The sequence below is a fragment of the Equus przewalskii genome, chromosome 15, assembly GCF_037783145.1.
Source record: "Equus przewalskii isolate Varuska chromosome 15, EquPr2, whole genome shotgun sequence".
In the NCBI taxonomy this organism is placed as follows: domain Eukaryota; kingdom Metazoa; phylum Chordata; class Mammalia; order Perissodactyla; family Equidae; genus Equus; species Equus przewalskii.
This window is the reverse complement of record NC_091845.1, coordinates 11,045,263-11,073,014: the sequence shown is the minus strand read 5'-3', so window position 1 is coordinate 11,073,014 and position 27,752 is coordinate 11,045,263. Positions and strand designations below refer to the sequence as shown.

General features: G+C 41.1%; 1 protein-coding gene and 1 long non-coding RNA gene across 14 annotated transcripts in view; one reads left to right on the top strand and one right to left on the bottom strand.

Annotated features, from left to right (window-relative positions):
- Positions 1-638: 638 nt before the first annotated feature.
- On the bottom strand, positions 639-4,183 carry LOC139076107 (uncharacterized). The gene is made up of 2 exons (XR_011527379.1): positions 4,043-4,183; positions 639-3,897 (listed from the first exon to the last, which is right to left on the bottom strand). It is a non-coding gene; the product is annotated as an uncharacterized lncRNA (long non-coding RNA).
- Positions 3,364-27,752, top strand: part of GRM7 (glutamate metabotropic receptor 7) — an 822,228-nt gene continuing 797,839 nt past the window's right edge. For 11 of the 13 annotated variants that reach the window (XM_070576687.1, XM_070576690.1, XM_070576697.1 and 8 more), the window contains exon 1: positions 3,701-4,219. In XM_070576687.1, coding sequence (XP_070432788.1) covers positions 3,701-4,219 — 519 coding nt within the window. Of the gene's footprint in view, positions 4,220-27,752 lie in introns of all 13 variants that reach the window. The other 2 variants (XM_070576692.1, XM_070576689.1) reach the window with 2 other exon arrangements.

The window sequence follows — 27,752 nt, the reverse complement described above, 5'->3', positions numbered from 1 at the left end:
TGGGTGTCTGTAGATTTTGCAAGCTCAGCATCACTTTCCTGTTTCTCTAATAACAGATCATGCATTTCATTCGGTTTAGGTGGTGTTAATGCCTAGCTTCTGACTTTCCTCAACCAGACTATGGCAGTAGCCCCAGTTATTGATCCAGGAATGAACACTTGACTCAGGAAGAACCAATTAAAGCCTTCCTTTAGAGTTGATCAAGACCTTTGAGGTTCGAGTATTTCAATCTGATGCAATTTTTGTAAAACAAAATTATTTCAAAATCTACTAATTATCCTTTAAGTTCTAGAAACCGCATACTATTACTAAGAGGACAGCAATTTATCTGCCATTGTTTCTGCTCTGCCCACTTTATGTTTCAGTCACTGTCAAATAAACGCAGTGGGGAATGGCAAAACCACTTCTGATTCATTCAACACATGAGTGCTTCTTGGGTACAAAACACCATTCTAAACATTGTCCAGGAGAAAAAGATAAATAATACCCAGCCCTTACCCTCAAGGATCTTACAACTTGGCAAGGGAATTAAGACACACACACAGATGACTGCAGTAAAAAGAAGATAATGATTGCTGCCAGATGTTTGGGGAGAATGAGCAGAGCAAAGAGAGAACACAGAATAACGCAACAATCAATAGTGAGCCAAGAAATATTTATTGAGCAATCACAAGTTGTGAAATGGAAATGGGAGAGTAGAAAATGGAGTGAGACATGGGCAGGCAAAAATCAAGTGACATTACTTGTTACCCAACTCTCCAAATAGTCTTTTTGTCACCAAGTTGCTAATAAATAGCCTTAAATTAAAAACTAAATAAGGATATAGCCTCTGTCCAATAGAGCCCAAGATCCTGATGCTTAAATGCTAGGATCATAGTACTTATGTGAAGGATGCCTTCCTATTGCTTTGTCTCTTTTTGCCTTTCCAAATGAACTGATGCATCTTTAACAAGATATCTATTTCAGCTGCCCCACCCTTTTTGCACCAGTGTATTAGAAGAGGTGAATTAGAAGACGATCCTTTTGCCTTCAAACAACAGATAGAAAATACTATGTAATTGAAAAACTCCAGAGGCAATCTTTCAGGCATGACTGGATCCAGGAGTTCAAATGTTTTAATCAGGCCCTTATCTAGCTCTTCCCCCACCCTTCTGTCTCTTTTCCTTTTCCCCTCTCTTGTATCTCTTGTTCTGAGATTTAAATAGTTCCCTGTTCATGTGGAAGCTCCTGGTGCAGCTATAGGCTTATATCCTCATAGTTCCAGGATTGGCAGGAAGGATCGGGGTCCACCACAGTATAAGGTTATTCAAGGTGTGCACTTACGTAGCAGGGCATCACATCTAAGAGAGATTGATAATCACACTGTATACAAGGTAGATTAGTATATTAATTACAGCACTGTTTTCTTGAAGATGGCAGCAAAATGTTCTGTTCTTACAAAATCAGAACAGTATAATGTTTTCCAAAAGATATACATAAAGCATTTTGAGGAAGGGGACCCTCTTTTTTGTTTCCAATTCACGCACAGATTGTCTATTGAATAGCGTTGACTCTGTGTTACTACCCTAGTTACCGCTGTGAAAGTCTAGGGTTAGCCCTGGATGCCTCTGCTAAGTTCCATCTTTGAACTTATCACTATAGGCAGAAGGATCCCATGCTCTGACTATCTGGGCCTGAATTATAGAAAGTGTGATCTGTTCTCCCTAAGCCATAGTATTGAAACATGGAGCAGGGATACATCCAAAAAGAAATTGATGGACTAGGCTGTCCCTAGAAGGAAGAGGAACAGACGGTGAGCAAGGAAAAAAAAAAACTCCTCTCTACTAAGAAGTGTTTGTAATGCTCTTTGCATATCAAGAAACTGGTCTCCTACATACAAAGCAACAGAGGATATTGGCCTAAAAAGAGTGCCATGGCCAAAGGGATGTGGCCTATTTTTACAGAGGATTTGAGAGTTAATAGATAACTTGGCGAGCATCCAATTCCATCTCATCATTTTACAGATGGGGAAACTAAAACACAGACAGGGGAACAGAGGTGCCAAGCACACAGAGGAAGTTGGTAGCAGAGACAACCAATTGCCTGTCTTTTGACTTTTTGGGTTTTGTGTGTTTTGTTTGTTTGTTTTTTGTACAAAGACTTGTTTAGTACATTAACAACAACGACAAAAATTACAGTCTTGTTTCAGATTTCTCTCCACCCTCAAATCTGTATAATAGAGTTTGCTGCACTCCAAGAGAAAGCCTCAGCAAGAATTGAGTTCGCCCTCTGAGTCCACTGTGGTGCCAAGGACAGTGACATTACCCTTTCTAATACAGAAATTAGGGCCACTTGTTGCTTTAATGGGCCAAATTTGGGCTGGGCCTGCAACAGGGGACACCTTTGAAAACCACCTTCTTGATTGCACTGAAACCTGCTCTGGCATCCTGATTTTGCCCCCAAATATCCAGCCACAAAAAGAGAGAAAGGCGTCCTGGATCAATGCGGAGACTTCTACCTGCCCCTCTTCCTCCTACTATCACCTCTTTCCTGCTGTTTCCTCCCTGCGAAAACCTGTCACCAGCCCAGAAGCCTCTCTGAAAACGGGTAGGAGGGAGCCTTACACCTGTCAGCACCAGAGAAGAAAGTGCGCTCTGCAGAGTTCTCAGTTGTTCCATCTCTTGAGAGGAAAGGAAGAAAAGGGTGTAGTCTGAGGTTTCCGCCACAGACTTGCTGGAGAACCCAGTTAATTCATCCGGCTCTGGCCCCGGTAACCCCTGAAGACCAAGGAAGCTCCTCCATGCCTAACGTTTCTTTTTGGGCGTGTTTCCCTACAGGCTAGCCCAGCGCCTGGCCCAGGAGAAGTCTCTGGGTAAAGATATTGTAAGTCATAAATCAGGCTCCTGTGTGTATGTGTGTTTTTCTTAGGAAAAACTGGCTCAGATGGATCAGCAGTGGAGACTGAGGTCTCCCTGCTCCCGTTCATCACTGGCTCCTTCACCTTGCTACTCCCTCGCATTCTCCCGAGGTGACAGTCGGGGCTCCGGATCTCAGGGTCGGGAGTAGTCGGCACCAGACATCCCCGCCCCATCCCGGGGCTGATGGCACCCTTGCCTAGACTGTGTGTGTGGATGCAGGCGGGAGAGCAAGAGGCTGCTACGGTGAGGAGCAAGAGCTCAGCCTTCGCCTGCGTCCTGCAATCCCTAGATCCCTGGGGACCGCGAAATTCCCAGTCAGAGGCACTCCCCCCAAGCAGCCCACCCACGCCCCCCCCCCCTTTACCTCAGCACGCAGCCCCTCCCTGCGTGATGATGCAAACCGGTGGGGAGGGCGGGCGCTGGGAAGGGTGGGGAGAGACAAGAGCCAGCGAGGGAGGGAGGGAGTGGGAGGAGGAGGAGAGGGAGCCGAACGACCATTTAAAGCGATAGCAATCCGTGCCCTCTCCCCAGTGCTGGGCTGTTGGAGAGCTCGAGCGGCAAGCCAGGGAGAGCGAGCGTGGCACGCCGGCTAGCGAACCCGAGAGCGCACGGCTCCCCAAGCTGGCAGGCGCCGCGGGACCCCCCACCCTCTCTGGCCGCCCCTCCCCGGGCTCCCCCACGCTCCGTGCCTGCAGGAGCCCCAGGACTTCCCCGGAGGAGCTCACCCCAAGGGGCCCGGACCCCGGCGAGCCCGCCACCGTCCCCTCCAGAGCCTCCGCCACCACCGCAGCAGCCGGAGCAGCATGGTCCAGCTGGGGAAGCTGCTCCGCGTCCTGACTTTGATGAAGTTCCCCTGCTGCGTGCTGGAGGTGCTCCTGTGTGCGCTGGCGGCGGCGGCGCGCGGCCAGGAGATGTACGCCCCGCACTCTATCCGGATCGAGGGGGACGTCACCCTCGGGGGGCTGTTCCCCGTGCACGCCAAGGGTCCCAGCGGAGTGCCCTGCGGCGACATCAAGAGGGAGAACGGGATCCACAGGCTGGAAGCGATGCTCTACGCCCTGGACCAGATCAACAGCGATCCCAACCTGCTGCCCAACGTGACGCTGGGCGCGCGGATCCTAGATACTTGTTCCAGGGACACTTACGCGCTCGAACAGTCGCTCACTTTCGTTCAGGCGCTTATCCAGAAGGACACCTCCGACGTGCGCTGCACCAACGGCGAGCCTCCGGTTTTCGTCAAGCCGGAGAAAGTAGTTGGAGTGATTGGGGCTTCCGGGAGTTCGGTCTCCATCATGGTAGCCAACATCCTGAGGCTTTTCCAGGTAGGGGGTCGCTCCCTCCGGGGCAGAGCGCGCCTTAGCTCCCCGCGCTCTTAATCCTAATGCTGGCTTGGCCTCTAGGGGTGCTGGGTCAGGTCAGCCTTAGCACATTTCCACCCTGGAGATCCTACCGAATCCCCCCTCCACCCGACCCGAGGAGGTATCTTCCCTGCTTGGTTCATTTCCCTTCCATCTCTCCCCTGTCCGCGCTCCACTCCATCCGGCTTGACATCCTGGATTTATGGCCCCATTTACAAGAAGCAATCTGCGAAAAACAAGGCGATGATTTAAATGAGTTTGCATTAGAGTGAAATATGGTCCGAAAACAGGCTTATAAAAGTGCCGGGGCTCCTGTGAAAGCCAGTTAGGCTCATGGAATACGAAAGATGAGAAGACTCCTCGAAACTCGGCATTTCCCAACTCCCCAGCTTCCCAGCCCCAAGGCACCCGGCAAGCCGCAGCTCCCTTGGAAAATTTCGGGAAGAGTTTAGGGAGGCACTTCTTAAACCGAAGGCTAGGTCTTCACCTGCATGTGGATGTTAATTGCCCATCTCTCTTGGGTTGGATTTCCCGACCTGTAGCCTGTCTCCGAGAGGGCATGGGTCGGAAAGGCACGGGGACGCTCCCCAAGTGGGGAGATGCCATCCGCAGACGTGCCCCCCAGGCGATTTGCTCTAGGCAATTGTTTGCACCATTTAAATCGCATTTGCAGTCCGGCCACTGGCAGGAGCTGGGCGATCAGTTTTCTACTCCTGCCACTTCAGAGCCCAGAGATGAGCTCATGCTAACTGCGAAACAAAATCGCTTTCGCTGCCTTCTCCTTTCGCCTGTTCTTTCCCACGACCTCCCTAACGCAGCCCGCCAACCCCGGTCCTCGGCTCCGAGGACGATTCCCGAAGCCAGGCAAGAAGAAGCCTGGAAGGAGGCAGTGGGGTGCGCTGAGCAAGGCCGGGCGATCCTCCTGCTCCAGGCGCCGAAGGGCGATGAGGGAAATGGGAGGAAGGCGGGTCCGGGGCAGTTGAGCGGTGGGTTCTACCGCAGTGCTCTCTTGCCGCCTGCCCCCGCAGCCTCTGCCCGGTGGCTCTTGTGCTGCATTGGGTATAAATGGGTGGCTTTTGGGTCAAGAAATTGAGTTTCAGGGTCTGTGTGACTGTGGGTGGTTCCCTTCTCCTGGATTCTCCGTGTTTCTCTCTGTATGGCTCTTTCTCTCCTTCTGTCTTTCTCCCTACTCTCCTTTTTTTTTTTTTTTCTATTTTTTTCTCCCCTTTTAATTTCTGCCTCTCTTCTCCCTCTCCACGTCCACCCCCAAGTTTTTTGTTCGTCTCTATCTTGAGATGATCCTTTCCTCATGCACAGCTCTCTCCCTGCCTGGTGGTGCCCAAACCCAACCAATCCTTCCTCCAGATGTTAGGGCTGACTCTGGTGCCGTTATGCTCCCCATCTAAAGAATCGGCTCTGCGCAGGGGCTTTCCCTAAAGGTGTTGGGTTTCTGGAGGGGACTCCTTGTGGAATTCAAGCTGTCACCACATCAGCTAGCAGGAGTGTGAAGTTTGTGTTTGCACCAGAAGGAGGGGTGCCTGTTCAAGGCTGCAGTTTGGTATGGCCTCTCTGATCATCTGAGGATCCCTGACACCTCCTGAGAATGCCATCATGGAGATCCCTAGATGTTTGCAAACCCAAAAATGCTTTGGGGGCAGCCTTCACTCTGAGCTGATGCTTTCAGGAAGAGCCTGGGTTATCCTAAGCAAAGCCCAGAAGTGCTTCTTTCATCTCTGAGCTTAAAGGTAGACAACCTGAGGGGGCAGTGCTGCAGGAGAGGGTGAGGTCAGAGATCACCTGAGAACCACTGGAGCGACTCTTAGCATTTTCCGGGAGCCCTGGGGGTTGAAGGCACATTTGGTGTTTCACATTTTTAAATTATTTTGCTGCCTGTTTCTCTCTTCACTCAAAGCATGGGTCGTGCTGCAGTTGGGCCTGTCTATCTGCAAAAGAGCGAAATGTTAAAGTCAAGAGAGGGATTGCAGACTAGGCTGAAGGACTTGTGTTTGCTGAAAAAGATACCAAAGGGAGCTGATTCTTCCTCTGATGTGTGAAACCAAGCACTCGGGGAGGGAAGAAAACGGCTTGCCTTAAGCTTAGTTCCCCCCATTCCCTGGCTGGGAAGGAAGGGAACCGAATGCCAGTGATAGCAGTGTGGGCTGAGACCAAAACCATTCAGAGAAAACACTGTCATTTTCCTCTAATTTGCAAATTGAAGCTGTTCATGTTGGTTTGAACAGCTGAGGGAAGAAGAGCCCCCAGTTTTCACCTGCATTTATTGAGAAGAGGCTGGTAGTAGAAGGAGTGCACCAACTTGTAGCTTGTGCTGCAAGCTGGATATAACCATTGGTATGGGCATCCTGGGTAACCATTGCCCTTGTGGGAATATATGGATATAGAGAGAGAGAGAAAGAAAGAGAGAGAGAGAGAGAGGGATCTGTATATTCCAACAATCTCTTCCAGAAGGCTTTTTTTTTTGCATGTGAATTTAGATGCTCCTGGCAGGCAAGTCCAGTCCCTCATCTCCCAGCCTCTGTAAGCCTGCAGAATGAATAGAGAGAATAGTGGTACACAGACTCATTGTTCAAAAGCACAAGCAATTTAGGGAGAAAGGAAAAGAACGGTAGGTGCATCTTCTCTGGGATTGCAGTATTCAGCTCAATTAAGATTGTCCTATATAAAAAGAAACTCCTCTAGATGATCGAATTCTTAGCTCTCCAGAGATCTGAGTTTTCTTTTCCCTGGTCCCTGTGGGTTGCTGTGGGGACCCTGCCAAACCTATCATTTGAGATAAAAATTTATGGTGAGATAAGCTTCTAAGCTGGGGGAAAGAATACTCCCGGACTTAAGTAGGGGGTGCCAAGCACTGGGGGGCAGGAAAGAGTAATGAGATAGTACTAGATGTAAGAAATGCTGCCGCCGCCAGCAAAGCCTAGAATGAAGTTCCTTCCTGAAAATTAGGACTTAGGCAAGAAGGAGTACTCAGATGTAAATTGTGTCTATGACTTTGAATTTTCATTTGCCTGCTGGTGTACCAGAACAAAGATATGAGCTGAGCAAGTCCCTTCTCTCTCTCCTGTACATGCACGCTGAACTGGTTAGTAAGTAACATGTCAGAGGACAGGAATCGTATCCAGTGGGTCTTTCAAATCCAGGAATTTGAGGCTAATGAAATTAGCATGTGGCCAGGGCTCTGCCAACTGGAATTAAGTCATTGCAACTGCCCTGCATTGCATTTTCAGCCTCAAAGAAGCATCAGGGAGGAATTTCTGGAGATTTGTTTCTGAGCCTATACGAAATAATACTCTCCTAATGCTAAGAAAGATTAAATGTAAATTAATATTGACTATGAGTAACATATTTAAAAAATAATCACCGAGTGGGGATGGCTTAAAGTAGAGAGCTTATATAATATGGTATCCAAGGGATAAATCTCCCCTCATCACTGTTTTATGGGCTATAAGTAAGATATATTATAGTGGGAAGTAATGGGAATGTTTTTATTCAAGGATTCTCTGTTATTGACTTGAGAGCAAACACTCAGAGTATAAATTACTCTTGCTACGTCCTGACATTGAATGAACAATATTTCATGTGCAGTGACATGATCTAAGCTGTAGACTTGGAATGGAATGGCATCTTTTCCAGTTGTTTTGTTCCCTCAAAAGCAGCTAGATGGAAAAAGTGGTCAACCTGACCCATGTTGGAGCATATTGCAAATCTAAACCTGTGGATTTTGTACCATAAGGGAAATACATTGGTAAACTTGTGAGTGTTTTCCTTCTGTTATTGAAGCTTGAATATAATCTCCAACTTTGGGGGCAACATTTTATATACAAGTACTTAGTTTTCCTCCTTCTCTTTCTCCCTCCCCACCCCGCCATCTTACATTATTGCATAGAACTGGGCACCTAGGATGGTATGGTTTTACTATCATGGGAAGTTTTTTAAAAAAAACAACTCTAACCTACTCTTCTTAAAATTTCATAGTATAGGTGTTAGTGCCATTGGAATAGTCTCTATAACAATCTCTGCCTCCACATTTACTGTGTTTCGGGAAATTTACCTAACAGATGGTGAGTGGGCATTATTTAAAGGGGCAGTTTTTAACAGAGCAGAGAGGGAGGAATTGAGCCAGGCACATTCTCTATTTGAAGATGCCTCCACGTGTATTTTTTGTAGACATACCCATACAATTAGGATGTCTTTGGGCATCTTTCTCTTCAAGGATAATTGAAACAATGAGTGCCTTTTCTTCAGTTTCACAAACATTTAACAAATCATAAATGCTCCGTTTCTTATGCATCTAAGTTGTGTCATAGATTTAAAAGACCAAAGCTGGATTACATAAAGTGCACTCTAGTCTCAATCCTACCATTAATTAGCTGTTACCCTAAATAAATAAGTCACTTAATTTTTCTAGGCCTCATTTTCCTCATCTGATTTTTTCATTTTAAAAAATGTAGTTTCCAGAAGTCTCTAATCTCTTTGTGTCAGTTTAGCTCGGAGAAAACCTGCTCTTATCAAAACTCTGTGACATTTTATTTCCAGCTCCCACTTTGAACTTTGAATGAGTTTGGGGAACTTTTTAAGGACATTCTCACAGAGCTATCTTAGTCAATCCAGCTGATTTCCCATATTCAGACTTTTTTCCTCATTCTTTACCAGTGTGCTCCATAGTCATATATATCACGGCTGGTGGTAAGGAAAGTGACCTCCTTGGTCAGCTTACCACGTGGTCATCGGACGCAAGGCAAGGAGTGAGAACTGTGGAGTTCACCGTAGCAGATATAACTTTCATTATCCAGTGTCTTGTTCCCTTTCATCTTGCAAAAACACCAGGCTTTTCTTTTGAAAAACTGCCAGAGAATGACATCCTGTCTCCTCCCAGGCCCCATGGGTGAGTCACCTAACTGAGCTCAGGCAAAGCAGGTGATTGGCTCAGGTAGAGGCATCTGACAAGGGCTGGTCCTATCAGAATCCTCCCCAAGACTTTTCTGGGGGCGAAAATTATCTCTTCCTTCTGAAATTTCTACAATGGAGAGATATCTCTCTCTGGGACTCCCAGTGGCCATCCAACACAAGAAGAGACTTTCCATAGAATTCAGTCATGCAGAAATAAGCAGGGCTGAGTGAAGGAGAGAGAGCCAGAGCCCTGTTGATATTCTGGAGCTTCCAAATGAACTATATCTGAATCTAGCTGCATTCCTGAATTTCCAGCACTTGTTATTTTTGTAAAAAAAAATTCCTTTCACTCTTTTGAGCTTGTTTTCAGCCACGTGCAATTGAAAGCATCATGGCTAAAACAGCTGATTTCCAACATTAATGTAAGGTTTGCAGCATTCAATAAGTGGAAAATAATATATGATATCTTCTTTGCTATACTTATTTTATATGTGTGTATATATGTATATATATATATACTTACTATTATATTTAAATATAATCCTTCCAGCCTAGGTTTAGGATATGCAAAACTTAACATCCTTCCCCACCGTTCCCAACATTTACTGTATTAGCTTTAAGCATTTGTGATCACATCTTTCTCATCTTGATGCAGTTGAGAGAGGGCAAAACAGCCTATAGGCCTCCTGTCTGGAAGCTTTAGAACCATGCTTGGTTCCTTTCATTAAAGCAAATCTTTTGTTGATGTCCCCAGGGCAAAGATGCATTTTCATGGCATAATGGAGTACAAAGTACATTAAACTCCCGGGTCACTCTACAGTGAGCATGAAGCCCAGCTCTACTTCTCACCCCTCTTTACTTTCAGTTGACAAAAAAGAACAGTCACAAACACGTTTCCCCAACAACTGAAAAGCATACATGATTACTATTTAGAGGATGTTTGTGCAACACATAGTCAGACTGATTAATTAATGGACCTTTTGCCAGTTGGTACAGTAAGTATATATGTTTTATGCACTTAATAAGAAACGAACAGTAAAATCTTTTTTACAGATAAATGTTTAGCTGAGAAGAGTATTTTGCCAGCACACTTAATATTATTGTATTTCCACGTTTGTCAAGTAACCTCCTTTCAATTATATTTACTGCTAAATATTTCTGGAATCAAGTTATAATGTCAAAAATAAAATAAAGTTACAATGATATAGGACACATGTCTCATTTTATGAGAACAGAAATTCTAATTTATTTTCAATAACAGTAGTGACCACAATAATAATTTGAGTCCTTACTCTGAGGCACTCTATTATGTACTATAAATATTTCATATCATTTAGTTCTTACAATACAATACAAAGGGCATATTATCACCCCCACTGTACAGCTGAAGGAAGTGATTCTCATAGCCCAAAGTCACATATTTGGTAAGTGACAAAGTCTAGATTAAACTTAGATTTGTCTGGCAATAACCAGGTTGTTAACTACTATGCATATTGCCCAATTCTTGCACAAATGCAGAAATGCTTAAAATAATTATGTTTTCCTACCCTAAAATTGTAGTGGTTTAAAGATGTCAAAGTTGCTGATTGCTTTTACAGAAAAAAAAAAATATTTTATTTTAGTTCTAAAACAAGATTAATTCTGTAGGTCCATAGAAATTTAAGCAGATAAATCCTTATCTCCAAATGAAGATGCTTGTTCCCCAGTATTCAACAGGTAGCCCTGTACACAGGCAATAAATATACAGTAGACTTTTCATTCAAATAAATGAGAAAAGATGTTTCTTCTTGTGCTCATTCAGTGCCCATCATTATGGATTATGGCTCTTCCTAAATTTTATTTGACTCACTCCACTCTTTCTACAAACCTCAAGTGGGGAAATCCATCACTCAGCTATATGTGCAAGGTGAGAGGACTCTATTAATACAATTTCTGAAAGTCAAGTTGACAGAGCACAGGAAATACATCCTAATAAATGCAACTTTAATGTTTGTGTGGACTGTGGAGTGAGGGGTAGGAGAATTTTCAGTTTAATGGATTATTTTGCCTCTTGCTATAAAAGTGCTGCAGCTTAATAGTTTTATAATTGGTCATTTACAGAATTCTCTCTCTGGGTGTTTTGCTTTCTCCATTCTGCGGCTGCTGATTCTATCTCTTGTTCTTGATGGAAGGTAGCAACAAAGTCACTTCAAAGGAGTCAGCCTGCTTTTCTGCATTATTGTTTAGATGAAAATATTTCCATTTGTTAAAGTACCATTTAAACATTTTTGTCATGTTTTAGTTTTTCTGTTTTGCTGAGGAAAATTAGCCCTGAGCTAACATCTGTGCCCATCTTCCTCTACCTTATATGTGGGACGCCTGCCACAGCATGGCTTGATAGGTGGTGTGTAGGGTTGCACCTGGGATCCAAACCGATGAACCCTGAGCTGCCAAAGAAGAGCACACGAACTTAACCACTATGCTACCAGGCCGGCCCCATAATCATGTTTTAGATTTGACTATGTTCTGAACATATTAGCACAGGCAGACATAACGGTCAATGTTTTCTGAGAGAAAACATACTTTTATCAAAAGACCTATCAGAATTTTCATGTAGGGGTTAAGAATCAAATTCTGGAGTTAGACAGACCTGAATTTAATTCATACTCACCACTTACTATGTCTCGCCTTGATCAAACAGGTACCACACTTCACATCAATTTCCTTATCTTTGAAATGGAAATAATAACAGTATACCTGTCTGATAGAGTAATTCTAAGTATTGCATAAAATATGCATGAAAATATTTTAGCATCACGTTTAGCGTGTGATGAGTGTTCAATACACTTAAAAGCTATTTTATTATTATTATGCTATCGTTAAATATGACTATTGCTTAAATGTCACTATTACTAAATTTGCTGTAAAATGACCATGATAATCCATGTTGGATTCCACTCTTCTTTGTTTCTTTTGTTTAAATGGAAAATACATATACAGAGAAAGAGAACAAACACTTTAGTGTTACTCTTCAGTGGGATGAGATTTTCCATGGCACCAATTAAAGTGAATCATGAATTCCGTGCACTTAAGATAACAGAGAGGCTAAGAGCAGAGGGCTTTGAAGCTAACCAGCTCCAAGTTTGAATTCCATTGTACCTTTCTCTAGCTGCAGAAACTTTCAGAAGTTACTTAAACTTTCTGAGCTTTACTACTAGTTTATTCATCCATATGTTTTTCCAGAAATATTTATTATGCATCCACCTTGTGTACTGTTCTATGTGCTTGGACATACCATGAATAAAATAGGCAAGAGCTTTCCCTTTCTCTCTCTGTCTCTCCTGTGTCTTTCTTCCTTTCTCCTCTCTCCACTCTCTCTCTCTCTTTAGCTAACATTCTCTTGTGGAAACAGATGGATGTTTTAAATAAATCCTGCGGCATGTTGAAGTTGATGAGTGCTATGGGATAGAGAAGAATGTGAAGCACGTTGAAGGGTGTTGGATAGGGAGCAGTGGAGGGGTGTACAGGTGGGTTCTATTTTTAAATAGGATAGTCAAGGTGGATTTCATAAGGTGACATTTGAACAAAAACTTGAAGTGGGGGAGTTGTCAGAATGGATTAGGGGGAGACCACTCCTTGGGAGCAGGAATGACCAGTGCCGAAGGCAGAAACATGACTGGCAGGTTGGAGGAATATCGAGGAGGGCACTATGGCTGAGTAAGTCAGTGGGGAAGAAGGTGCAGCAGGAAGGCTTGAGGTCAGAGATATGATGGGATAGATTGGGCAAGCCCTTGGAGGCCGTCACACACATGTTGTCTTTTGCTCTGAATATAGGCAGCCAGTGGTAGGATTTTAGCAGAGATGTGACATGATCGGTCTCTTGTTTTAAAAGAATATCTCTGTGGTACTGAGGATAGAGAGAAAGCGTGGAGTCGGGGAGGATCTCAGGAGGCCAGCACAGGTGTCTACAAGATGGATGTTGTGGCCTGTGCCAGGATGTTAGCTGCAGATGTTCCGAGAAGTGAGTCGTCTGGAAGATTGTGACAGTGTTTCCCGGGGGGACTGAAGGTGAAATGTGGAAGAAAGAAAGGGGACAAGAGTGAATCTGGGATTTGGGGCCTGGGCAAGTGGAAAGGTGAGGTTACTATCACCTGAGATGCAAAAGGCTTGGGGTGGAGCATGTTTGGGGGATTAAAGATCAGTTTTGGAGATACAAGGTTTGAGATGTTTTCTTGACATCCTAGTAGAGATGTTGAATACACAATTGGATATACAGCAGTTCTGAAGAAAGGTCTAGACTAGAGATATATTTTAATAAAATGGGGGTATTAAAAATAATTACATGGTAGTGCTATTTTAAAGATTAAATGATGTAATGTGATTAACATTGTGTGTTATCAAAATGTGTAATAACTATTAGCTAAAAATAATTATCTGAAATAAAAAAGAATCCTATAGTTTGTTTTTGCAGTAGAGGTGAACAAAATGATTTCACCACTTTTTTTTTGCTGAGGAAGGTTTGCCCTGAGCTAACATCCATGCCAATCTTCTACTTTTTAGTATGTGGGCTGCCAGCACAGCATAGCCTCTGAAAAGCAGTTTAGGTCTGCTCTGCACCCGGGGACCGAACCCGGGCCGCTGAAGCAGAGGGCACTGAATTTAACCACCAGGCCATGAGGGCTGGGCCATACAATTATTTTAATAGCACTTGTGACACCGTTATTTTAGTCAAGACACCATAACTACAAATATTTAAAATAAACATTTCAATCTCCTGCCTTTCAGTCTATTGTAGTTGTAACCGTATTTTGTAAGGTTTAAGTTAGTTGTGATAGGGTACTTCTTTAATTAGAAGTAATTCTGAACTATCTAGTTCAGTTCAATTTTATGTATGTATATGTATATATATGCAAGTATTATTTTGTGGCTCATCAAACTCATTTGGGAATTTGCATCATTGATAGACATGAGAGTTTAAGCAGTTACCCCGGTAACAATGCACTTGTCTTATCATATCCTTATAGATACCTACTTTGAATGGTTTCACCAGACATTTCACATCTTCCGTTCGCTTTCCAATTGAAAACATGGCTGGGGAAATTTGATCTTACTGATTTTGAGCTCCCTTTAGGTATTTGCAAATCCTTAAACAGCCTGTGCAGCTTAACTAAAATTCTGTTCCTTATTCATTCAACTACCAGATATTGGTCTAAGCGTGTACTTACACTAAAAATGCATGACGACGTTGTCTCTACACATCTATAATTTTATTTTAACACTATCATCATGTAAGCTATATTTTAATTGTAATTATAACAAATTTTATATCAACACATATCCATTTCTAGTGTTCAGGGGGAAAGCAGCATGTAGTAAATTTTATCAAAATATAGCATCTGAAGAACAGAACAGAGGGTAATTGTGTAATTCTGTATTTACTATAATTAAGTTCAGTGGAGTTGGAATAATAGAATTAAGATAAAAAAAAAAACATTGAGGTACCATGGCTTCTCTCATAACACGCCCTTCTCACATCAGAGAGACCAGACTTAAGAGCTTTCTGTACAGAAATGGAGGAAAGAAGAGGCCAGAAGATGAATGACAGGCATGAGAAGGGTGGAACTCTGAGAAGTGACTTGAAAATGAAATATTGCTTTGGGTTTGATAGGTGGGAAAAATCTACTAGTGTATATTCCTAGTAAGACCACATATTCAGGAGCAGTTAAGCCTAATGTCAAAAATGCTGTCCACCTTCCTTATAAATAGGGACATACTTCTACTCAAGTCTTTGCTTTCTGTTTCTTGATAATTGATTGAGATTATCACAAGAACTGTATCTATGAGCAAAGTACATTATTTTGAAATGATGGCCATTCTTCAACCTTACTCTCTCTTTCTCTCAGACTTATTTAAGTTTGGAGTGCAGGAGTGGGTCATGGGGAACAATTGTTGGAAATTTTTATTTTCAAGAGGCAGTATAGCATAATGGTTAAGAATGTAGGCCCTGGACATAGTTCAAATCCCTGCTTTTCACTTGCTAACCATATGAGCTTGGGCAATTTACCTGATTACCTGGGCCTCAGCATTCCTGTCTAAAAAAATGATGATAATAATATTCCATCCTCATAGAACTGTTTTCAAGGTTAAATGAGGTTTACCAATACCAAGTGCTTAATACAGTATCTAGAGCACAGTAAGGTCTATTTATTATTATTATTATTATTATTACTACCACCATCCAGGTGCTCTCTTTCCTATGCTTTGTTGTATTGTCCCATGCCCCCCATTCCCATATGTTTCTGTACAAGGATAGTGTTGTCAGGGAGCATTTGCTTCTGCTGGTATCTGACCCCTAGTCAGCAAGGTGGCTGGGCCAGGACACAGCATTCATTGCTGCTCATTGAAACAATCTCTGCTTTAAGAAGGAAAATTAGATGTTGAGGACAAGCAGGGTCAAGGAGAGGGAATTTTCTCTCTTCTTCACTCAGTGGAGTAAGTGAAACATTCAAGCCTCAGAAGGAAAATCAGATAGAGCAAAATGCTTAATTTCATACTTTAGTTATTAAGAACAACTCAGAAAGACTAAATTTGAACTCACTTCGATCACATACTGAAAATGGGATCTTAGGTGCTTATTGTAACTGTAAGCTCGAGTCTATACCTGAAAGAAAAGAATAATAATATTAGGACTTACCGCATAATATTGTTGTGAGTAGTAAATGGATAAATCCTTTTAAAACATTCAGCATGTTGTTTGACATATAGTAAGCACTTAATAAATTTCAGTTTCCATGACTACTATCACTACTAATATTATTAAGTAGTTGAGCAAATCTGAGACCCTTCCCTTTCTTAAATTGCACATAATCATTTGGGCAACCAGCTTACATTTATCAAGCATCACTTGTACGTAAAGCCTCATGAACCCAGAGATCCTTCAACTCTACGCCCCATCAGAGCCACTTCTGGGGGGTGGAATCAATACCATCACCACCACTGTCATCATTGCTGTCACTGTCACTCAGCTAACCATACTGAGCACTTTCTCTGTGCCAGACACCAAACTTAGCTCTGGATATGCATCGTATCGTTTTGTTTGCACACTCAGGAAGGAGACATTATTAGCATCCCCAATATACACATAAAGATACTGAGGTGTTACAAAGATAAACAACTTGACCTACAGCAAGAGATGGAACCAGAAGAGTCAAACCCATGTCTCTCTGACCTCAAAAGCCCTTAAATATTATATACTACATCCTAGTGAGAATGTCTGCTTCCAGCCACTCTGGTAAGAGTGGAGAAGATTCTCAGGCCCCATATCCCTTTATTCCCTGTGTGTCCCTAGCATTAATACTAGAGGAAGAGAAGGGCCTTCTTCAAAGACCAGTCAAAGGGAACCTACTCTCTTCAGCGTTTCCTGAATCAATCAACCAATATTTTCTTTCTTTCTTAAGAATGCCCACATGTTCCTTCTGTTACTCACCTTGACCTTTTAGTATGCTTACATTCTGTACATGACTCATCCACTCTGTTTAATGTTAATTTATTTGAGGTCAAGTATAGGGTCTTACTCATCCTGAAGCATAATTATCCCCTGTGGCATCTAACTCTACACTTTTCTTTTTGTAGGACTTGCAGATATTTATTTGTGTTTTATTCAGTTGTGCTCATAAATTGTACATTAAGAGTTACACAGAAAATTCTTTCTTACAAGGAAAACCTTCTAAATAAATTTTTAGCTGGTTATTTTTTATAGAATTATTGTGGAGGTTATGGATCTTCAGGCAATTTTTTAAAATTAAGTACTTCATATTATTGTACTTTAACATATAATGATAAACCTGAATTTTCTCTATCAAAGCTATGAGGCTTCACTGGCTTTTAATTTAGCTCGTTGATTGTGTGTTGTTGAATTTTCCATTTATACTGATATTATTTGATCATGGCGGGGGTGAGGCTGTGTGGGAAGTTGCATCTTAGAGCCATAAATTGGTTTTCTAGAAAGCTAACATAAATAACTAGAGTCCTTTCATATTTCTGCAGAACTCAACAATTGTTTTATTTTTATAATTCCATTCATTTAGGAAGTATAAACTATTTTTCAAAGTATTTATCCTAATTTGTTCATCTTCTTCCCCTTGGCCTTAATGGGAAGAGGGTAAGCTGTAAGAAAGAAAGTCATCCCTGAGTTTTGATTTTGTCTCTTCCCTATTAATATTAGCTAATGTCTTGAGTGCTTACTAGGTGTAAGGCACTTTGCTGATGATTGCAAATGGATTGTGCCATTCAACCCTCTGATAATCATACAGTAAAAATATGTATTATTATGATCCCCCATAATACACACTTGGAACAGAGCCTCAGAAATAGTTATTTGCTTGTTACAATACGGTAGAGGTAGGGCTCGAACTCAGGTCTGTTTGACTCCCAAATCAGTGATTTTTACCACTAAATGAAAGTTGTATAACCCTGTGAGAGTGGACTAGATAGTTTCTATAATTTCCTCTGCCCTAACTTTTATAATTGTTTATCTGATCGCAAGCTTAGAGGGGGTGAGGAAGGGTAGGGAGGAATTCAAGTCTATTGAATGGTAATTTCCTCAGATAAGTATGAGGTCTGTTTTACAATACCAATTCATTCATTCACTCAACATATATCGAATATCTACTATGTGCAAGGCATTTTAGGGCACATACATCATAGTAGAGTGAACACTCCATTCATACTCTCCCACAGCAGTCAGAGAGGCCTTGGACTGGCTTGCCTAGTATAGGGAGGGGTTTGGTGCTGAGAGCCTAGCTTGTCCCACACTGACAAAACCAAGACATACTCGTATTAGTTTACAGGTATCTTCATGCTTGGTATAGTGGCACACGTGGGTCTTATTGTTTTTGTCTGGGGTTAATGATATAAAGGCTTTGGGTTTAGATTTGGAAAGTAGGCGCAATCATGGGCTTGCTGGTCCTACATATATGTGGACATCATGTATCATCAGCCTGTAGCTACTTGCCATCCCCCACTACTCCTGGCTTTTACCAATGAAACAAGTACCTTCTTATCTCTCCTATAAATAAGCTCTTGACAAAGGCACCAGGACCTAGCATCCCCAGTAAGGATGTTATTGGCTAAACCAATGGTTTTACAAATATGCTCACTAAATGACCCTTGAGGTAGATTGACATTCCACTGCTAAGAGTAGAAAATGGTGTTCCTTTGCAATTCAAGGGAAAAAAATAGACTCCCAGATATACTTTCCTCAATTTAAAATTGATCATATATATATGAATAATTGTTATATATTTATTCGTTCATATATATGTAAACAATTTTAAATTGAGGGAATATATATGGATATTTAAAATTTGGCTTCTAATAGCAAGTAACAAATGAGATTATTAGCAGATCCATACACATGGCAGAGAAAGAGCTGATCAGATTTAACTCAATAGCTTGCTTTTTTTGTAGATTTGTAGTTATGATTTTCTATCTGCAGATATATTTGCTGAAGAAAATATTTCTCCCACTTTACCCAAAATTAAATTCGTTTAACACCAATACAACATGTGCCAAATGTCTTAGTACAGTTTCAGTCTTTAATAGCATCAGAAGTATGGAGTTGCAAACATGCAAAAGAAAATCACTTGGAAGTTTAATTATTTAGATTTCCCTTATACCTATTTACTTTTGTGAATTTTTGAGAAATAAATGTTTAATTGTATTTATCTGTTTCTGTCTCTCTGGTTGAAGATAGCAAACACTGAAACACAGTTAAAATTAAAAATGCATTATTCACAATGATCAAAACTAAGTAAACAAACAAGAAATTCAGAGACTTAGGCTTTCGAAGCGTGCTTTTTTGTGAGTGTGCAGTTTCTTCTTCTGAAGGCATTAATCTTGAAGCTCTGCTAAGACTTTTGGGATAGCTGTTTAATGAGCAGCTACTTTGTGCCTAGGACTGCCCTATGCACTAGAGACTCTGGAGATTAGCACAATAATTATAAGAGTAATATTACAAACAACAGATCTTCACAGACCTTCTTTGAAAGGAAGGAAAGTCCACTGGGAAAACAGACAAGCGAACCACACACTAAAAATGTCAATGATTCTCAAACATTAATGTGCTGAAGAATCATACGGCAGGCATGCTACCCAGGCCAATCCCTGGACCCCTTTTCCAGTTGGACAGATGTAAGGTCCTGGAAACTCTATTTTTGGTGAACACCTCCAGGAGAGTCTGAGATGGATGTTCTTGGTCGTCATCAACCTTTAGTGTGCGTCAGATTTGCCTGGGAGTCTTATTACAACACAAATTGCTGGGCTCCACCCCCAGAGTTTCTGGATTGATAGGTTTACAGTCGTAACCAGTCTCCAGGTGTTGCTGACATTGCTGGCCCAGGGACCAGACTTTGAGAACCACTTGTTTACAGAAGACACCTTCTGAAACTCTGCAGTGTGAGACAGTATGTGTCATGAACATGACATGAACAGAGAACTGTAGGAGAGCAAAGGGGCTCTACCCTAAACTGGCCAAAAGTAACAATAGTAGCTAGAATTGATTGACCCAAGCAAGATTATAAGAACTTGTCCTGCCTTCACTGATTTGATCCTTTCAATAAGTTATATAGGTGTTATTTAGTGTCCCCATTTTAGAGGGGAGTCCAGACAAGTTAATTAATTAGCCCAAGCCCTAAACCGGTAAGCAGAGTTAAGAATTCATATCTAGGTAGTCTGGTCCAGAACCCACACTCTATTCTGCTTGTAGAGAGGAGTAAAATGTTTTCAGTGAAGGCTTCCCAGAAGGACTGGCTTCTGAGTATAGACAGAAGGATGAGTGGACATCAATATATTATCCATTTTTTAATTTTTGGGAAGAGTAACAGGGCTTCCAGAGGGACCAGCCCTCCCCACACATCTACCCTAAGCAAGTCTGATTATCAGGGGTCTAGAACAGGAGTGTGGCTATGGGATACTGGGAAGGGCTCTAGAAACCTGAGGTTAGAATTCCGTATCTCTTAATAATGAGTTTGGCTGAACTAATTGAAGGTTAATAAGGGTGCCTCACCTTACTTTTCATATGTAACAAGAAGTTTGGAGATAGTTTCGTCGAGTTAATTCAGCTGCTGAAGATGTCAATGAGGGCCTAGGTTTCTTCTGTCTTCCAGCTCCCACATCTCTAGCATTTTGCTGTGATTCCCATAGTTGCAAGCTGACTGCTAAATCTCTAACAGTGTTCTAACTATTCAGGCAGGAAGGAAGAAAAGAAAAGGAAAAAAAGTAATAAAAAACAAAAACAGTGTCTAAATCAGGGAGCAAATTATTTTCCACAAAATGTCAGCAGACTTCCACTTAGATCTCAACAGCTGGGGCCATCTACCTGCCGCCTTAGCCTCAGGATGTTGGAGTCTCCTAAACCAGGGCTCTCTGGTCATAAGGAGTAAGGAGAGAGTGGTTATGGATTAAGCAACTAGCAGTGCCTGCACAGATTTCCTCCCCTCTGTCCCAAACAAATACTCCCAAACTCCATTTCATTTCATATGTTTTACTTTAAAGAATGGTAGGGAAACATTACTTATCTGTAAATAGTCTCTCAGAAAGGGTACAATTATATAATTATACAACCCTCTAGAGAGCTTCTTTCTTCTAAAAACTCTTTGAAAACTGTTCAAGGTTGAGGACATTTTGATCTTAATTTAGTAACTTGCAGTTGATTATCCTGGAATGACATCCTCTCTCTGCAGGCTTTAGAAAATTCTGGAAGAAGTGGGCAGGGAAGTTGTACGGTACATATCTAAGCAATATGAATCTCTTTGAAATAAAATCCATTTAGGGACCAAAAGGCATTTCAAGTCATTGCTATGTTTTCCTTCTCTCTACATTTTCACAAAATTTCCTTTCCAAAATACCTTTGAACAAATCTGTTAGATATCAGCCATCCACTTCTCCTGTCTGAATTCTTTATTACTAAACATCCTTCAGCATACTGTCTCTTACTCCTCTTTGTCAAAAGCGTTTCTCTGGGTCCTCACCCCCCTATTCTCACCTCATATTTGGAAACATCTCAAACTGAAGGAACAGTCTGCTATGACTTCTCCATAACTTGAAGAACCTACCTTTGTGCAAAAAAAGTAGAGTTACTGATTCACTTAAAAGGCAAGCAATACATGGAATGTTTCTGAGAATTAGAAAATAAGATAAAAAAAAATAGAAGCACTGGAAGAAACTTGAGAGTTGATGCCATTCAAATATGTCATTTAAAATACAAGGCAACTGAGACCTAAAGAAAACATGAGTTAGTTAAAGAAATACTGGGCGATAAAACTTAAGCGTCAATAGTGTGACACATTGGAAGTTCATTTCTCACTCACAGTAGTTCAGTGTGGACTGGTGGTTTAGAGGTCGGTTTTCTGCTCAGTGGTTCAGGAACCCATCACGTTCATCATGTGGCTCTATATTTGTCTCAAAAGGGAAAGGAGGGAGGAAGTTGCAAACTCAATTATCAACTCATTATGCTTCAAAGAGAAACTCTTCATGTCACTTCTGGTCACATTCTTTGGGAAAGAGCCAACCGGTAATGGGGCCACACCCAGATGCAAGTGGAGATGGAGAATGTTGTCCCTGGCTGGGTTCTAGTTATGCCTCTACAACCCGGAGGAGCTAGCTAAAAAGTCTTTAGTCAATACTGGTCCTTTCTGCCAAAATGAGTGATTAGCTTAAGGACATGAAACGTGTGTGTGTGTGTGTGTATGTGTATATATAGAGAGAGAGAGAATATATGTGTATCTTTCAAGACTTTTAAATGTGAGAGAGGTGCACACAAACACGGTGCAAGCATAAAATATCTTTAATTGTTAGATCAAACTGTAAAATGATTTTGTAACATTCTACTCAGCAATATAATAGCAGGATTCCTTATCACCTGATAAAAATCTGTCATAACTTTTAGTGGTTGAACAGCATTCCATTATTTATTTAACCAGTCCCCTACTGGTCAATATTTAGATTATCCTTTTCCTCTGTATTGCTACTCTAAACAATAAGAGAAACATCCTTTTTCCCACGTCTTTGACCATTTATTCATTTATTTCCTTAGGATGGAGTTCTACAACTCAAATAGCTGCTTGTCAATTTGGATACATACTGACGTATTGTCTTCCAGAAAGGTTTTACTGCTCTGCTTTTCTACCCCCAATTTAGCATCCTGTGTTGTTCCTTACACTCTCGCCAATGCCAGTATTATCTTTTGTTTTAGTCTTTATCATTCTGATAAGTAAAATATGAAAAATTCTTTTAATTGTATTTCTTTGATTAGTATTAAGGATGTTGAACATGTTTTCATATATTTATTGGCCATTGACAGTTCTTCTTCTTCTTGTTTTTTTTTTAAAGATTTTTTTATCCCTTTTTCTCCCCAAAGCCCTCCGGTACATAGTTGTATATTCTTCGTTGTGGGTCCTTCTAGTTGTGGCATCTGGGACACTGCCTCAGCGTGGTTTGATGAGCAGTGCCATGTCCGTGCCTAGGATTCGAACCAACGAAACCCTGGGCCGCCTGCAGCGGAGCGCGCGAACTTAATCACTCGGCCGTGGGGCCGGCCCTGACAGTTCTTCTTTTTGACTTTAAGACCCTTACTCATTTTTCCTCATTGATTTATAACAACTTTTTAGGTATTAATGTGTTTATTTTGTCATATTGTTACAAGTGCAGTTTCTTTTAATTTACTAATTTTTATTTTATTTGTGTAGAACTTCTTTAACATTGTCAAGTCTATTCAAAAACCCTTAATGAACCCAGACATGAGGAAAGTCATCAGTCACTGTCTTAGATTTTATAATCAATTTATTCTCTTTTGGGCAGTCTGGAAATGTAAATCCTTATTTCATGTTATGGTTGGAAAGAATCTATCCTCTCTGAAAGGGATCATAGCCTCCATGATGCAGGAAAGGGAGAGTTTATAGGGTAGATGGGGTGTACAGAAGAAAAAGCCATAAGTCACATTCCATTGATGGTTGCCTTATTCATAAAAATGACATTTGAGGTTGTATGCTTGCCATCAGATAAGCAAAAGTAATTTTAGTACAAAATGCTTATATTAGCAAGAACAGCCTAGGATAGCCTAGCAGCAAGAAGTGAGGTGTTATGGGCACGGGAGATAACCTCTGTTCCCTCCAAAACAGCTAGGACTTTAAACTCTGGGACTTCTACTTGGGATGGCTTGATCCAATCAGCCTAGCTAGTATGTGTTGTCAGGTACAGTGAGTAGACTGGGAAGTCCAAGAGTTCATCCTTGGTGCCCTCTGGAAATGAGCAGAGAGTACTGTGTCAAGCAAAGGTGAGCAATCCATGGTCTGGGGACTTAGAGCTCCCCCTATAGTCCTTAAAGTCAGTGTGAGACAAAATGCCAATACAAATTGTATAGATGGCAGTTATCAATGAGCTGACATTTAGTCCTTTAAATTACCCAACATGTTTTTGCAGTGCTCCATCCATTGGTAAATGGGCAAAGTCATTTGACAGATCTGTCTGGTACAATGAATGAACCTGACACTCACTTTTTGAAAAACTGAAATTGTATCCATTTGTCAAGAACAGTGGCTACTTGTTCTGCTTTATTCCCCCAGGTAGAACTAGATGACATTGCAGGCAGTAAGATGTTACCGCATTTCACCCCTGGAGCTGTCTGAAAATTGAAGAGGCTGCCTCATCAGGTAGTGAGCTCCTTGTCACCGAGAATATTAAAGTAGATTTGTGTGATCAGCAAATTAGACTATTTATAATTTCTACAACTATTATCTTCACTAGGGTGTCCAAGTTATTCCGAAGAAATCCTAACAATATATTAGGATATTTTTCAATATTTTTGTTTGATTAGCCATCATCTTCTAGTTATAGCATCCATCACCATTTTGACCATTAAGATGTGTCCTTATTCTCTCTTGTAGCCTAGGTGGGTGGTCTTGGGCAAGTCTCTAACCTGCTTGGATACAATTTTCGTTTATATAAAATGGGAACAATGTTATATGCTTTGAAGGACTGCAGAAAGATAAGTGGTAATGTTTATAAAGTGTCTAGTGTATGGCCTTGCCTGTCATAGCTACTTGGATAATTGTAGATGTTGTTGATTTTATTTCTAATTTTATTTGCAAACATTATTCTTTATATCTGGAACTCTAAAATTTGTTCTGACAGTGGAGCACTTTCGTAACTCAGAAAGCTATTTGGAATCCTCCAATACTGTACATATATACACCATTTCTATTCCTAGGTCATTTATATTAATGGAATAAATGATGCTTGATATGATGATTCCCAATTGATGAGAAACTATGAAGGTTGACTATACACCAGGAAATATGGGTGGATTTCCATGCCCAGTGCACATGTGGGAAAGGCATTATTTGCACATCATAAAGGAGATGATATGAAGCCCTAGTATCTTGAGGAGACTGGGTTGGGAGATGAGAGCACTCATCTCCTGTCATGTTTACCCCAGAACCCCCACAGGGGCTTTTAAGTTATGTAGCAGGAATTCCCACCTTATACCCTTGTAGTTAGGAGTAAATTATGCCATATAACTAATATCTAGTGATAGTTAAAAAAAATACCGTTTATTTAATGTTTCCTTTGTGTTAAGCATTTTACTATCATAGCATATTGAGGGGTACTATATTGGAATGGTTAAGAGTATGTTTTCTTGAGCTAGGTAATCCTGGGTTGGAATCTTCAGGTAATCCTGGGTTGGGATCTTGCCTCCATTACCTCTTTTTAAATATTTTTCAGTTATATTGAGGTATAATTGACAAACAAAACTGTAAGATATTTAAAGTGTACATTGTGATTATTTGATACATATACATTGTGAAAGGATTCCCCACATCGAGTTAATTAACACTTCACATGTTTCCCTTTTTTCTTTTTGGTGAGAACAGTTAAGTTCTACTCTCTTAGTGAATTTCAGTTATACGATACAGTGTCATCAACTACAGTCACCATGGTATACATGAGATTCTCAGACCTTGTTCATCTTACAGCTGAAAGTTTGTACCCTTTTACTAACCTCTCCCTATTTCCCCCACCTCTCACCTCCTAGCAACCACTTTTCTACTCTCTGTTTCTATGAGTTCAACTTGTTTTTTCTTCCAGATTCTACTTATAAATGATACCATGCAGTTTTTATCTTTATCCATCTGACCTGTTTACTTAGCGTAATGCCGCCCAGGTTCAGCTATGTTGCAAATGACAGAATTTCCTTCTTTTTTTCTTTTGTTGAGGAAGATTAGCCCTAAGCTAACATCTGTCCTCAATCTTCCTCTTTGTACAGAGGAAGACTGTCCCTGAGCTAACATCAGTGCCCGTCTTCCTCTACTTTATATGTGGGACACCTGCCACAGCATGTTTTGACAAGCAGTGCGTCAGTCTGCACCCGGGATCCAAACCAGTGAATCCCGGGCCACTGAAGTGGAACCTGTGAACTTAACTGCTGTACCACCCAGCTGGCCCCGAGAATTTCCTTCTTTTTGAAGGCTGAATAATGCTCCATTACCTCTTAACTGAGTGACTTTTGGTATGTTGTTTGCACTTTCTACGCCACAGAAGGCTTTTTCCTTCTCTAAAAAAAATATACTAACAGATTATTTTCTGATATGTGGGGTATTTGTTGAATCAACAAATGCTTAGTTGTGATAATAAATGTGACACTTTGCACTGTATTAACATTTACAGCATACCTCATTTTATTGCACTTTGCTTAAATGTACTTCACAGATACTGTGTTTTTCACAAGACCCTCCACCAGCAAAAAGATTACAACTCACTGAAGACACAGATGATGGTTAGCATTTTTTAGCAATAAAGTATTTTTTACTTAAGGTATGCACATTGTGTTTTTAGACATAATGCTATTGCACACCTAATGGACTTCAGTATAGTGTAAAACAGAACCTTTATATACACTGAGAAACCAAAAAATTTGTGCGACTCACTTTGTTGTGATATTTGCTTTGTTGCAGTGATCCAGAACTGAACCTGCAGTGTCTTCAAGGTGTGCATGTATTTTTACATTCCCTGTTAATTTTTACAATAAATTATGCAACCAGTAATAATAATACTAATAGTAATTTTGTCAAATGCTTAGTATGTGCCAGGCACTTTTCGTGTATTGTGTCGCTTGATCTGTAACACAAATGTTGACAGATGTCATCTTCCACATTTTTTTCCTTTAGAGGAAATTGAAGCTCAGCAAGATTGAGTAGTTTGCTCATGATATGAAGTCAGGTCTCCATAACTCCAAATATATCTTCTTAACCACTCCCTGCTTATAATTCCACATCTGAATTTGGTTGTTGTTGTTTTTACTTCCAAGCATCTGATCTGAAATTCCTTTCTTTATTTGGGGAATTTTCCACTTTGGGAATCTTGGTGAGAAACAGAGACTTCCTCCCACTATACAAGCTGAAAATACCGGATATGTTGTTTACACCCTTTCTCAGTCTCCATTACAGCTGGAAGACAATCAGGCGACCTAGGGTTGGCCAATTACGCCCATGTCCTAGATTTTGAATTAGAAATAAATAACGTAAGAAGCAAGGACAGCACTGCCTGGATCAGCCTCCTGTATCCTGTTCCTGCTGGGTCGGCAAGGCAAGCTGGGACATATAACATCACTTTGGCAAAGTTCTATAATTTCAATAGCATACCCTTGGTTTCTGGTTGTTTAGTATGCTTGTAGTTACTGAGATCTAAGCAATAACCTCTCAAAAATTTTATTTTCTGCTCAAATCAGCCATATCTGGTTTGTGTTGCTTGCAAATAAGAACTTTTGTGATATACAATGGTAACCTACTTATCTAGGCAGAGATAACATATTCTTGTCAGGAGCAGAGGTCAAGAAAGTTCCCCAAACATCTGAACGTGGAGAAAAAGATCTAAGAAGGAAGCATTGAAGCCAATTCCGTTTGTGTTATAATTTTATCTACAGCTGCCTCTGTTTCACAGATCACATGCAAGTCCCTTCACCTATTACAGACAGGCGAGGTAAACCCAGGGCTGCCAACTCAGAGGCCCACTGAGATATACCATGGACAGTCTAGGATATGAAAGACTTCGCTCAGTGTCTTTGTCACTTGACAGTACATTGCTTCTCTCTTTGGGGAGCAGCTTCTTCTGTATGTGACAAGACTATGCTTAAGTAAGACATAAAAGGACACAGGTGAAAAATGCCAAAATTAACTACAGAAAAAAAGCACAAGGATTTATATTTTCTCTTGTTTGACAGTGTAAGGACCCCATCATATAATATGAGTCACGGAAAGGAAAAGTGTGTATGACCCAGGGAATATTGAATTTCCATGTGGCAATATGTCCTTAATCTGTCATAATGGTGGTGAGGATGAAGATGATGATCATAGTATGAGTAATGTTTATTGATAGTTCCTAGGTGAAACACGATCATCCTAATTAACTGCTATCCCCACTACAACCCTGTGAGGTAGGCAATATTATTATTCCAGTATCTTCAAGGTTCAAAAAATTAAGAAACTTACCCTCGATAACAACTGGGTGGTAAAACCAGGACTAGATACCAGCCAGCTCTGCCTGAGTTCCTAGCCTGTGA